Consider the following 14,115-nt stretch of genomic DNA (forward strand, 5'->3'; position numbering starts at 1 on the left):
AATGATTGATGGGCTCATTGTCATTTGACAGATGGCTTTTAAGGAACATTGTCACCTGCTGGCTAAGACCCCAGGTTCAAGTCAAGTTTGAATTCCTTTTCTTCTGAGGAAGAAATTACAGTGAACTTTGTAACAGGGTTTCAATGTTGTCCAGGCTATCCAAAACATTCTGAAGAAACCTAACAAGAACCACACGCAATTCATTTTATTATTCACTCAATACTCTATTTGCTAAATCTATACAAAGAAAGTAAATTAGTCAAATAGTGTCCTAACATAGAGGATCAGTTTAAATCAAATTAACCAAAATACCAGTAACTATACTTCCCAATCCTTCTGTCACCTGAGCCCCTCAAAATACCAGCTTCCTAGCCCACCTAGCCCTCCACCCCAAAAAGAGAAAAAGAAAAGAGTGGCTGGATATGTTTTTCAGTTCTGTACTTCCTGTGTCTGTTCAAATACTGATTTGAACAAAAGAATATCTCCTTTCTACCCAATGTATTTTACACGAGGAAACTAAAACCCAAAGAAGTTAACCCTTTTAATATATAAATGTTTTTCAGTGGTAATAGTTGACTATTTTTACTTTAAAATGAGGTACTTCATAAATGTGGTTTTAAGTTGAATATATTGTGTTTATGCCATCCACACTTTATTATACAACAGCTTTCTTTTTTCTATAAAACTATTATATCCTCTCTACTTATTTACATCTTAAAATCTCACATTTTTTTCTATCTTGATGTATTTTAATTTTATAAAACTATATGAAGGTTTGTAGCATGCTACCCTTCTGCCTGCCTGCTATCATGCCCCATGGCATAGTTCCTTTCATATTTATGAGTCATATTAAAATACCTACAGAAATTGAGTGATCTAGATACTCATTCATTTATTCAGCCAACATTTACAGGGCAGCCTACCAAGGCCCAGGCAGTGAAAATTACAGTCCAGAGAGGTGTTGTGGCTTTTATATTCCAGCCATTAAAACATGAACAATTATGTAATGGTTGGCATAAAAAAAACACAAAAAACCTCACATTTAGAAACTAAGATTTTCTTCATTAAAATATAGAAATGAACCACAAGAGAGAATCTTGTTTTACAGTTAAAGAAATTAAAGACTTCATGAAGGAGGTATGTTTCATTGTAGACCTTAAAAAGGGGATAGCCTTGGGGCTGATGTTTTAAAGGAGAATGAAAGTTATTCCCAGCAAAGAGAACATCACTACTAGCAAAGCAAAGAAACAGGAAGAAGCTGCTGGTCATTTAGAGGAAGCTTGGATAAGAGTGATGGAGGTTAGCGTACCGGGGTTGCTAGAAAGCTTGGGAAGATGTGTGGGTGTGTATCAAGGAAGTAATTCATTGACTCAGACTTCCTCTTCTTTTGTATAGGAAAATAGGAAACTAAGGTCAGAGACATTCTGTGGTATTGCTGCCATGGCAACCATTCAGTCATCGTTAGATCATCTGCAGAGCTGATCAATGGAGTTTGCTTGTGCTAGTCCCAGGACTTCTAATATAAGCCAACATTCCTACCAGAGGGTGTTCATTATATGTTCATTGAATTGAGCCAGTACTTGAATGTTTGATACAAATCCTTCTTAATAACTTCCTTTGGTTCTATTAGTAGAAAAGTTAAATAAGTGCTTTTCTGGCCTCAGAGATAAATTGTTGACTTGAATAGACACGTTTATATCTTTTGTTGGAAACACAAAGTGAGTAGCCATATATGTGAATCTCTTCTTGTCTAGTTCATGAACATCTTTTTATTGAGTCCCTCTTATGTGCTAGTCACTCAACTTGGGCTTTTCCTTTTTCATCTCTGTTCCTCCTGACAGCTCTAAAAGGCATTATTGAGGATTTACATATGATCATGTGAGGTTCAGGGGGATTAAGTAAATGGCCCAAGGTTACATGGTAAAGAACAAAGTCCAGATTCAAGTCCAGTTTTTTCTGGGTGTTGTTGCTCTATCAAAGTGGCTCCCACTGACAGTGTGGGGACATGGGGTGATTAACCTTTACTCATCTTTGAAAAGGGGCTTGTCTTTGAGAATCTCGGAGGAAAGAGCTCTCCCTCACTTCTCTTTGATTCTCCCTCTCTCCTCTTCTCACTGCCTGTTCTGCGCTCTGTTCTGCTCTTGTGTAGCCTTGGATCTGGCCTCTGTGATTCGGTATCACACGTTCCCCATCTATCCAGCACTCTGCTAGTGATTTCTTTCTAAAATGAGAATATTGTCTCATTATGCCCCCCCCCCACCCCATTGCCTATAAGGTAAAGTCTGTACTCTGTAGCATGCCACACAGAGATTTTATTATCTGAGCCTGATGACCTTGCAGCAGTGTCTCCTCTCGTACCCCTCCCGCCCGAGTTCTGCAATGCTGGAGGATCCGCCAGTGTTCCATGTTTCCCTCTGTCTCCATGTCTTTGCCACTGTTGCCTTGGACTGGCATCCTGCTCTACCCTCAGAAACCTTCGCTAGCTGTCCCAAGTGTCACTTCTCTGAAGTATCTTCAAAAGCCATCCCTCTGTTTACTTTCAGCCCCTCCCCCTTGGTTTGGAAGGGAGGGGCTTCTCTGATCTACCTTTGCATTCTGTAATGTTAGGTTGCCACTCATTTCATGCCTGTCTGTTTATTGCCATAACGCTGTGGTGCTCATGTAAGATTCTCAACAACTCTGGATGTCTGACCAAATATTTTACAAAACCAGACTGGGAATATTTGGATTATACATAAATAAGAGACTCAGGTGTGTTTGCAGATAAGACTTTGATTTTTCTAACCAAGTTATTAATAGAACCGTCAATTTATATGTTCTCTCTATCAGAGCTTTGTTCCCTATAGAGAATGTCAACTCACTGACCTTTCTGGCATTTTCTGTACCAGCCTTGGAGAGAAGCTCTTCCCTCTTCCAATGAAAAGACTTCAGGATCAAAGATCTCTCCCCTGAGATTGTTCCCCCTTCCTTACCAGGGAGTGTGGTAGTGTATTTTGATTGAAATGAGAACAGAACATACTAGTCTCAGAGACTCATTTTCAAGGTCACTGAGGAATGAGCACTGGCTGTAGTGTGTAGGGCTCTGCCTTGGATTAAAACAGACAGGTGTTAAGATTTAGGGGATTCTTGTCCCCCTTCTGCATATGGCAAGGAAGAGTCAGGGGAAGACTGTCGATGAAATTTGTTGAAAATTTATTTTAACCTCTGTGTATTTTATAGAAATATTTTTTGGATTGCTGTATTTTCATAAGATACCAAAACCATTTTTCTGTAAAATATTCATTGTGTACCTTCTTTAAATAATTGTATGTTATTTTTTTTCTGCATTTGTAATGTGCAACAACATACCTTGGGTTTATTTTTAACTTGGAATAAATAGCCTTTGTGGTAATGTAACGTCCCAAGTAAAATTTATAAAATTTAGGTGAAAGGAAGGGTATATTCTTGCAAGGGAGATTGTTTTTATAAAAATCCTCATGCTCTGTGATCACTTTGAAACACAAAGTTAAGCCCTACTAGGTTTGGCTCAGTGGACAGAGTGTTGGCCTATGGACTGAGGGTCCCAAGTTCGATTCCAGCCTAGGGCACCTGGGTTGCAGGCTTAATCCCCAGCCCTGGTCCAGGCGCCTGAGGGAGGCAACCAATCGATGTGTCACTCTCTGATCGATGTTTCTCTCTGTCACTCCCTCTCCCTTCCACACTCTCTAAAATCAATGGGAAAATATGCTTAAGTGAGGATTAACAAAAAAAAAAACAAAAACAGAAAACAAACCAAGTTAAAATCCCCAGTCAGTTCGAATTTTCCTGCTTCCGCTCCCCATCTCCTGCACTGAAGAGAAGGATTCATTTAATCATAAAATTCGCACATTTTGCTACCTCATTATCATGCAGGCTTAGTGAAATAACTATACTTCCAGTCCAGTGAAATAACTATACTTCCAGTTATATCTGTAAGATATTAAAATATAGGTAATATCTGTAAGATCCCTTTACAGATCACTAGTTAGCTATGTTTTGCAAATATCACAGTTGACAATAAATTACTAGGTAATGCAGTTATCATTATTGCTAACTATTCAAAGTGTATCTCTTATTAGAATCCACTTCCCTTTCTTTTTGGTTAGAATGAGAGCTTAGTGATAGAAACAATAGGCAGACCAGCTACAACAAAGAACTATAATAATTGAAATTTAGGCACTATGAATAAATCACCCAGAAGTTCAAGGTGAGACAAATGAAGACCTAAACTCTAAATATTATATCAGGGAGTCTAGAATCAGATTATTGAATAGATATTCAGCGTTATCTAGTCCACTAATTTCCCAATACCAGAAATGGGAATCATTTTGAAAATATGAATTCCTGGAATTCATCCTGAGATTCTGGCTCAGTCAGTTTGGTGTGTAACCCAGGAATACATGGCTCTGATTTGCCACTGGGCTCATTTGGAAACTGCTAGTTGAGTCTAAAACGCTGGTTTCAGAATAAAGCCCTCTCGTCAATATTTCGGTAAAAGATGAGCTCATTTTTATCAGCTCCAATGATGGAGATGGATCTTACAAGCAGATCCTTCTGTTTCCTCAGTGCTCTCTTAGAAGCTTATGCTTTCAGGGAGCCAGAAATCTCCTTCCCAACCATTTCCACTCATTGGTTCTGGTTTCACCTGCTGTAAATGATTTTTCACTATTGAATTTGCATTTCTTCGGGTACTGGAGAACATGCATTCCAATGTATATTAGACCCTAGTATCTGTTAACTTGGGGTTAATTTTTCTACTAGGCATTGAATTTTAATAATTTATAAGAACTATGTATATTAAGAGTATTCACTCTTTGTCTCATATTGTCATACATGTTTTCCCAATTTGTAAGGGATCATTTGTTGGATTTGTGTGTATATGTGTGAGGGTGTATTATAAGTGTGTATAATCTTGCATCTCTGTTGAGCATTTAAGCTCTTCCTAGCTTCGTGCCTTACAGAAATTTGGCAGGCATGACATTTCTGTACAATACCCTACATTAAAAATTCAAAAATTATGTGTACTAAAACATCCCAAACCATAGAAATAGCATAGAAATAATAATTGCATGTCAAGTGATAAAGGACATGGAAAGGAAATTCCACTCCCTTTGTTCAAATTAATCTTCCCTGAGTTTTATTGTAGGTGTACTTTTCCTTTGCGTGCCCTGTGTGGTCCTTAATAAAAAGGAAAGTATTATGCTTCACACTTTTAAGTCTCTAGGAGGAAGAAACTCTTTTTTATGTATTTATTGGGGTGATATTGGTTAATAAAGTTAAATGGGTTTCAGTGTACAGTTCTATAATACAATCTGTATATTGTCTTGTGTGTTCACCACTGCACGTCAAGCCTCCTTCCATCACCACAAGCAGAGACTCTTAACTTGGCTGCTTATCTAGAACAGGAAGCTTTTTACCCCTTTTTCTTTTTAACTTTCTTTGGTATCTTAGTAACCAAAACTCTACCTCAGACCTGCCTTTAATTGTTTTTCAACCACCTGGGGTTTTATTCTGTCTCTTGCCCTTCCAGGGCCTCTTAAGGTGAAGTGGGAGGAATGAAGTCATTGTGTTGCAAAACCTGTGGCTGAGGGACACTGAGGATGACTAACTCCAATGCTAGTTTGATCAGGAAGAGACCTCTTCATTAGCCAGAATTCTAGTCCTTACAAGACTGGAGACCCAGTGTCGCCGTATCTAATGGAAGCTAAGTGTAGGTTGCAGTGGAAATTTGGTTATTGTTTTAGAAATTAGTCACTTGTACACAGCCAAAGTAAATTGTTTAAACACTAAGCCTAGCATGTTCTAATTGATGAGCCAACTACAAGTGTGGTTGAATAATTACCAAGCTTTAACTGCACAGACTCTTATTTCAGCCATTAATGTTAGAGGAGATGCTATCACCACATAATTCAGTCAAGACCGCCATCTTTGCTTTTTTTTTTCATAAAGTAGACTGTCCTGTATTCCTATGCTTCCTCTTTCCTTTCCTTTAGACAAAGCAGTAACTTTAACCCAGTGGTTCTCAACCTTCTGGCCCTTTAAATATAGTTCCTCATGTTGTGACCCAACCATAAAATTATTTTCGTTGCTACTTCATAACTGTAATGTGGCTACTGTTATGAATCATAATGTAAATATCTGATATGCAGGATGGTCTTAGGCGACCCCTGTGAAAGGGTCGTTCAACCGCCAAAGGGGTTGTGACCCACAGGTTGAGAACCACTGCTTTAACCCATAGGCATTATTGACTGGGCAGTAGGAGAGTGAATGGGAAAGAAAATGAAGATCCCTTCTCTTTATGTTCCCCCTCTTTCTCCTTTCCTGGATGCTAGTGAGTTAAAGAAGTTTACTGAGGGTATGAAAGATGGCCAGGCAACTTTATACCTTCTGAGAGTCATTGGAATAGTAAGCAATAGGTATGTAGTCTTTCCACTGAATCAGAAGTATTTGAGCAAAAAATATATGAGAAAAACAAATCCTAAATGTATACACCATTTTGTATTCTTTCTCACTACCCAGCTTCAGACTGTCTCACAAATGTCTGGAAAGTACAGTATCTTATTGTCTTAATTTTTCCTGAGTTGGCTTATATGGCCTTTCTCTCTTTAATAGGGGTGTGGTATGGGATGGGGAGAGTTCAGAAAGAAAGGGAAAGTTAAATGGGCAAATGTAATACCCGTCTTAGACCAATTCTCAGGTCATACAAGTTTTCAGATAGATAAAATACTCTTGTCTCTCCTTCGTTCCCAAACTATAAATATAAGAAATAGGTGAGGTAGCCAGCATAAATTCCAGGAGGACATAAAATCTATCATTGGGTCAGAGTCAATAAGTAGTAATTGGTAATGTTGTTCAGCCTACTGTTGACAGGCATACACATAGTTGGAGGCTTTCCTCAGGCCCTTCCTGTGAGTATTGGGAGGCAAATGTGAGGTGGAAGTTGCACAGTGGCGTATTCTCTCCATGCATCTAAAGGAGAAAAATAAGACCCTTTGAAAACGTTGAAGTCAGTTATAATAGGGTCATTTCAAGCCTCCCTCTTGGTAGCTCAGAATTTATTATTTCAATGAGCTCAGCTTATGGTAGGGGCTTAAGAGAAGTGGCAATAAATGTTTAAGGATTTCTGGCTTTCATTCACACTCCTGATTAATTTAAATTTGCATAGTTTTATATTATAAGCTCTCTTCCTCTCCCCCTTCTCTACCTGCCTATCTGTTTTTCAGTTGTTCTTATGGATCAGCTTCTATTGAATTCTAATTACCTCTAAATCCGTTTTTTCAATTGGAAAAGGGGCTGTCTCCCTAGCCCTACCCTTTTGGTTTATAACTAGTCATAGCCCTAGAAGTGATGGCCTTAACTGATCTTTTCAGCAGTTCTTTTGACCCAATCCTGCACTGTTTTGGTTTTAGGTTTGCTGTGGAATTTGTCCTCTAGTGACAAACTCAAGAATCTCATGATAACAGAAGCCTTGATTATCCTGACTGAGAATATCATCATCCCCTATTCGGGATGGCCAGAAGGAGACTACCCCAAAGCGAATGGTTTGCTTGATTTTGATATATTCTACAATGTCACAGGATGCCTAAGGTAATGCCACTCTGCAGTCCCCCTCCAACACCCCCACCCCCCATACACACACACACACTTTTTTCTCCATGCATCTTAAATACTGTATTCATATCTGTCTAAAACTCTACCCAATGACCGGTAAGGGGAAGCTGTAAGAATATAGATCTTTCTAACTACTAGAACCACTATGTAGAGACAATGAGAATGGTTCAGATATCAATTGAGTATTGTTTCCAAACCCATTTGATTTCAGAAGCTACCCGCATAGCTCATAAGAGAGAGGGCGTCATTTTCAATAGAGAACCCCGGTATCTGATCTGAACACCTAGAGGTCCATGCAGAATGGCCTTCCCCGTCTCACAGGTTTTAAAGCAGTTTTCATTCTATTTTTAATTCGCAAAAATCTGACATGGCTAAAAGACATAATTTTGAACCTGGTGTTTTATTTTTTTATTGAGGTATAGTTGACCTACATTATATTATTTTCAGGTATATAACATAATGATTTGTTATTATATGTATTGTGAAATGATCACCACAAAGTCCAGCTAGCATCCATCACCATATATAGTTGCAGAATATTTTTGTGTGTGATGAGAACTTTTAAGATTTACTTTCTAATATGCAATACAATTATAATTATAGTCACCATGCTGTACATTACACCCCAGGACTTATTTCTTTTATATTTTTTCTTATTTGTTGTTTAGAGAGAGAAAAAATTTAAAAAAACTGATTTGTTGTTCAACTTATTTATGTATCCATTCGTTGATTCTTGTATGTGCCCTGACGGGATCAAACCTGCAACCTTGGCATATTGGGAGGGTGCTCTAACCAACTGTGCTACCCAGCCATGGCCTGTATTTGCACCTTTTGGCACCTTTCAAAAATTTTGCTAACACCCTCCATCCCCCAACTCCTCTCCCACCTTCAGCAATCTGTTCTCTAAATCTATTATTTCAGTTTTGGTTTGTTTTTTAGATTCCATATATAAGTGAGATCAGACAATATTTGCTTTCCTCTGCTTGACTTTTTTCAGTTAACATAGTGCCCTCAAGGTCCATCCATGTCATCACAAAAGGCAGAATTTCCTTCTTTTTTATGGCTGAACATATTATATAATTTTTTTTATTTCTGTGAAAAATGCCTTGGAAAATTTAAAAAATATATTTTATTGATTTTAGAGAGGAAGGAAGAGGGAGAGAGAGATAGAAACATCAATGATGAGAGAGAATCATTGATTGGCTGCCTCCTGCATGCCCCCACTGGGGATCAAGCCCACAACCCAGGCATGTGTCCTTGGCTGGAATCGAACCTGGGACCCTTCAGTCCTCAGGCTGACACTCTATCCATTGAGCCAAACTAACTAGGGTGCCATTGGGATTTTTAATCCTCACCTAAGGATATGTTGTTGTTTTTTCATTGATTCTAGAGAGAGAGGAAGGCAGAGGGAGAGATAGAGAAACATTGATGTTAGAGTGAAACATTTATCACTAACTCCTGCACACTCCCCACCAGGGACCAAGTCCACAACCCAGGCATATGCCCCAACCAAGAATTGAACTCACACCTCTTTGATGCACAGGATGATGCCCAACCAACTGAGCCACACTAAATTTGGATCTGTATTGTATTGAGCCTGTAGATTGCTTTAGGTAGTGTGGACTTAACAATATCAGCTGTTCCAATCCACAGAAGTGTGGTATATCTTTCCACATGTCTTATTCAATGTCTTACAGATTTCACCTTCTTGTTTAATTTTTTTCCTGGGTGTTTTTAAATAGCTATAAGGCAACATTGCCTAAAAGGACAGAATGTCTTGCCATAAGAGCCTACAAAGAAGCTAGTTTGATCAGCATTTCCTAACATTGGGATGAAAAATGCCTGAAATGTTATTTTCTCTTGGGTTGTCAGATGATTCAGTGGTTAGAGCATCAGCCCAAAGACTAAAGGGTCTCTGGTTCAATTTCAGTCAGGGGCACATACCTTGATTGCAGGCTCGATCCCTGGACCGGTCCAACTGCATGCAAAAGGCAACCAACCGATGTGTCTCTTTCACATAGATGTTTCTCTCTGTCTCTCCCCTTCCCTTTCACTCTCTAAAAATCAATGGAAAAATTTTCCTTGGGTGAGGCTTAACAAAAAAAAGGAAAAAGGAGGAGGAGGAGGAGGAGGAGGATAGAAGCACATGCAAGAGGAAGAAAAAATGCTAGTCTACTCTAGATTCATGCACATCAAGCTTTCTCATATTTGGAAATATTCATTGTCCTTTATGTTCAAGGATTAAAAGAAATCAGATAGAGGATGTAATAAAAATCAGGCAGTCCCAAAGAAGTCAAGATGTACGCTGCCTTTCTATCTTTTCTCTGGGTACAGAGTTCATTTTGTTGTTGTAGTTTTTAGGGAATCTGGGTGTTAACTGAGGGAATTTGTTATGGTAAGATGTTTCTCTTACCTCCACAGTTAGTAATGCGTATCAGATACCACTTTATTGTAATACAGTACGTTAGCTTCTAAGAGTTTTACAAAGAAAAATTAGAAAGTCCTTCAGGATCTTTTAATCTAGCAGGGGATTCTGATGCGCAAACGGTGTAGAACACTGCCACAGTGAAATGTGTTAGAGCAGTGGTTCTCTAAGCGGGGCCCCCAGTAGCATCTGGAACTTGTTGGAATTCTTGGAATCAGACGCTCTCAGGGTGGGGCCCAGCAATCCACTTTTAACAAGCCCTCCAGGGGCTTCTGGTGCACTGTGGTGTCGTCAGAGGTCCAGGTACAGTGCCACAGGAATGCAGAACAAAGGGCCATTCATGCCAGCTGAGTGAGATCAGAAAGGCACTAAGGAAGAGGCAGAGGCGCCAGGTGAGCTGGGCCTTGCTGGACTATTTCAATAGTCAGGCATTCTCTAAGGACAAAATTCTTCAACAGTATGAGGTGCTTAAATGGTCTCCCTGAAATCCATCTCATATACAGTCCCCTGGCACTGCTTTTTAAATGCATTTGTGAGCCTTTAAAGCTTTTTTATCCATTTAAAAACATTTTGTATTTTAAGATTTCTCTGTAGTTCCCATTGCCTTACCATGAACAGCAGAGTTCTTAATGTGGCAAGTGTGTCAGTCAGGATTTTTTTCTGTTGAAAATGGCTGGTGCCAAGTTGGGATTCCTGGGCTCAGGTGGCTGAATGTTGACAGTCATTATGGAATTGAAGAAATTACACCAGGAACCATGGCCTCAAGGACTGGGACAGACATTCAGCATGCCTGCTACTCACTCTTTTTTTTTTTTTTTTTTAAATCTCATCTGTTTCCTCTCCTTTTGCATGCTGGGCTCATTCTTGACAAATGCAGGCAAGCATACACATTTTTTAAATCATTAATCGCTAAAACCTAGCTAAGTTTCTGGTATATAGTAAGCAAATGTAAAGTATATGAATGAAAAGAATAAATGAATGAGTGAGCAATTGAAGATACATGGTGAATTAGGTGAATAATCGAGTCTGTCAAGAATGTCAAATTTTGTTGTTGTTAATCCTTATCCGAGGATATTTTTTTCCAATGATTTTTAGAGAGAATGGAAGGGTTGGAGGAGGGATGGGGCAGAGGTAGAGAGAGAGAGAGAGAGAGAGAGAGAGAGACATCGATTAGTTGCTTCCCTTTGGTCCCCAGGCTGGTGCTCAAACCACTGAGCCAAACCAGCCAGGGCAAAAATACCAAATTTGTAATAGAAAGTAATCAAACACAAGTTGGAAACAGGCTAAGGCCAGACTCATGAGGCCCTGAAGGCCATGTTAAGGAGTTCAGTATGGCCCTAGCAGGTTTTGTTCAGGATAGAGCGTTAGCCTGCATACTGAAAGGTCCCAGGTTTGATTCCGGTCAAGGGCACATGCTCAGGTTGTGGGCTTGATCCCCAGTATGGGGCATACAAGAGGCAGCCGATCAATGATTCTCTCTCATCTTTGATGTTTCTCTCTCTCTCTCTCTCTCTCTCTCTCCCTTCTTCTCTGAAATCAATAAAAATATATTAATAATTTTAAAAAAGGAGTTGAGTATCTTCTGTAACCAATATTATCTAGTGTGGGAAGGATAGGAATATGATAAATTCTAGGTAAAGAAGAATAATTATATCAACAGGAAAGATATATTGAGACGGTAAAAATCTAGAGAAAGATGTTGCTTAAAAATCTCTTCCAATGTCACCCCAATAAATTCAAGAAAAAGGAAAAAATGTCTTCCCTGTGAATGAGGAATAAAATACCTATGTGGTTTGGGAAGATGTAATAGCTGAATACACTCCCATTTACATAGTCAATCCAAACTACCGACTTGAACTACTTTTAGAGGAGAATATAAAAAAAATATCTGGGAAATTAAGCACCATAGCATATGCTTACTAAAATATCTGTTCTTATTTCATCTTTATATCTACTTTATTATAATAATGGCTAATATTTATTTATTATGTTCTAGAAATTGTTCTAAATGCTTTATGAGGATTTCTCAGTTTATCCTCACAGCAGCCGTTGTAGAGTATATTTTTTCCATTTTATAGATGAGGAAACGGGCTCAGAGAGATTGAGATATTTTCCCATCATCATACAGCTAGTAAGAGACAAAGCTGAAATTTAATACAGGAAGCATGTCTCCAAAGCCAAAGCTCTTAATTAGCATATGGGATACATTAATGTTAGTCACATGTCTACAGACTGTGCTGATGAGGATAAAACCTTTTCCCTTCACAGTCTGGCAACCTCACAAGGTCAGGTAGGCCAATTACAGACATGTTTACATCTCATTATGAACATTGTACCAGCATTTTAAAAATTCTATGCCAGTGGACCTGTGTACTGCATTTCATATAAAGAAAAGGTACAAAGGATGAAGCGTATGAAATAGGAGATCTTTCCAAGAGAGGAGATGGCATTGGAGACAACTACAGAGGAGAGGTTGTCAGAATGCATGTAAAAGCCACCAGGAGATAGGAATCAGAATGTACAAAAGGCCTGCAGGGAACCTGTAATCAAATACTCTTCAGTTTCTGACAATAAGAGATGTCTGCTGAGGAGTTATTTATGACCCCAGCTTACTCTAAAAAGATTTTGAGACAGGTGCTGTATGATTCTAAGAAGAGTGAACCTTAGCTGCATAAAAAGGTCATAAATATTAGCAAATATTTTAATTGCTACAAGTTCACTCAGGTATCCTCTCCCCCAATGGGTAGAGAGCCAACAATGAATTAGCAACATGTGTAGTATTTCTGGCATTGCAGTTGACTTAGGTTAGTGTCACTAAATTCTTTCAATCTACTTTGGAGAAAAACTTCTGCATACGTCAGTTCCCCTGGTCTGTATATAGCAGGGGTGCAGGGTGAATCTGCCCTGTAGTTGAAATGTTTGCTTTGTTAATGAACTTGAGGCAACGACTCTGGTTCTGCCCATTTGGAGCTGATACAGCGAAATTGTGTTCACATAGGAGAACATGCACAGTTTATCCTTCAAAAAGACTAACACGGTCAGATATTCCATCTTTGTCAAGTGTCAAATCATTTATCTATAGGATTAGCATCTGCCCACAGCAGCATGTACCATGGGCCTTGGCTTTCTTTAGGTCCTTTTGGAATTATATACGTTTCATGGCTGAACTTACTCGCTGAAAAGGGATACAGATTTTGCAATAGGGTAAACAGTTTGGTCATGCAAATATAAACTTTTTTCTTAAATATTATACTGGCCCAATGAATAGTAAAATCCAGGTTAGGAGAGGAGAAATAGATTGGCACACTCCGATTTGTGCTACAGCCAGCAAGAGCAATTGTCAACATCTTCATAGCTCCCGTGTGTGGCATCATGTTGGTAGGTTGAAATCAGCCATGGAGGAGTATTTATACCACAGAAATTGGCAAATGCTACAAATCAGAGCTCTCCCTGCTCCCCTGCCTCCAGAAAGCTAGTGGTTAGACATTTACCAGTAAACTACGGGTGCTGTGTTTCTATTAGTTTCCATTACTTTAACAACAAGATGTGGATAATTAGAGTATAGGCCATTATATTGAAATTTCTCAACAATAATTAAATTAGTGAAGCAAAAAAATTATATAAGCAAAACAAATATGGCCATGCTTACCTGGTAACTCCTCTCTGGTCTCCCTGAATCCAGTGTTTCTACAAGTATGTGTCTTATTGGAATTGTCAAGCAGCACAACTAACAACCACCACCCCCATTCCCCCCCACCACCACCACCCCTGCAAAGGTTCGCACACCTCAGACTAAATTTTCACTATCCTCCTATGCTGGGATCCAGCCCCAGCAGGTCCCGGGGTCCCCAAAGGTGTGGACAGAGTCAGCAAAGAAGGAATGACACGGAGACAGCATTCAGCTGATCAGCAGCCTAGCCAGGATCTCTAACCAAGTTCTGGTCAGGATCTCCAGCGAAGTTCTGGTTAGGATCCTGTGTCCATGTTCTCTTGCTAGGTTCTCCAGCCAGGTTCTGTCCAGGTTCTCCAGCCAAGTTCTATAGCCAGGTTCTGTGCAGGAT

At 39.2% G+C, this 14,115-nt stretch overlaps 1 protein-coding gene across 1 annotated transcript in view; it reads left to right on the plus strand.

The window, feature by feature from the left end:
- The window catches only part of PKP2 (plakophilin 2), an 85,928-nt gene that overhangs the window by 42,884 nt on the left and 28,929 nt on the right, over positions 1-14,115 (plus strand). Inside the window, exon 8 of the mRNA XM_015566629.1 lies at positions 7,428-7,605. Within this exon, the coding sequence (XP_015422115.1) occupies positions 7,428-7,605 (178 nt within the window). The remainder of the gene's footprint in view (positions 1-7,427; positions 7,606-14,115) is intronic.

The sequence above is a fragment of the Myotis davidii genome, unplaced genomic scaffold (genome assembly GCF_000327345.1).
Source record: "Myotis davidii unplaced genomic scaffold, ASM32734v1 scaffold902, whole genome shotgun sequence".
Classification (NCBI taxonomy): Eukaryota; Metazoa; Chordata; class Mammalia; order Chiroptera; family Vespertilionidae; genus Myotis; species Myotis davidii.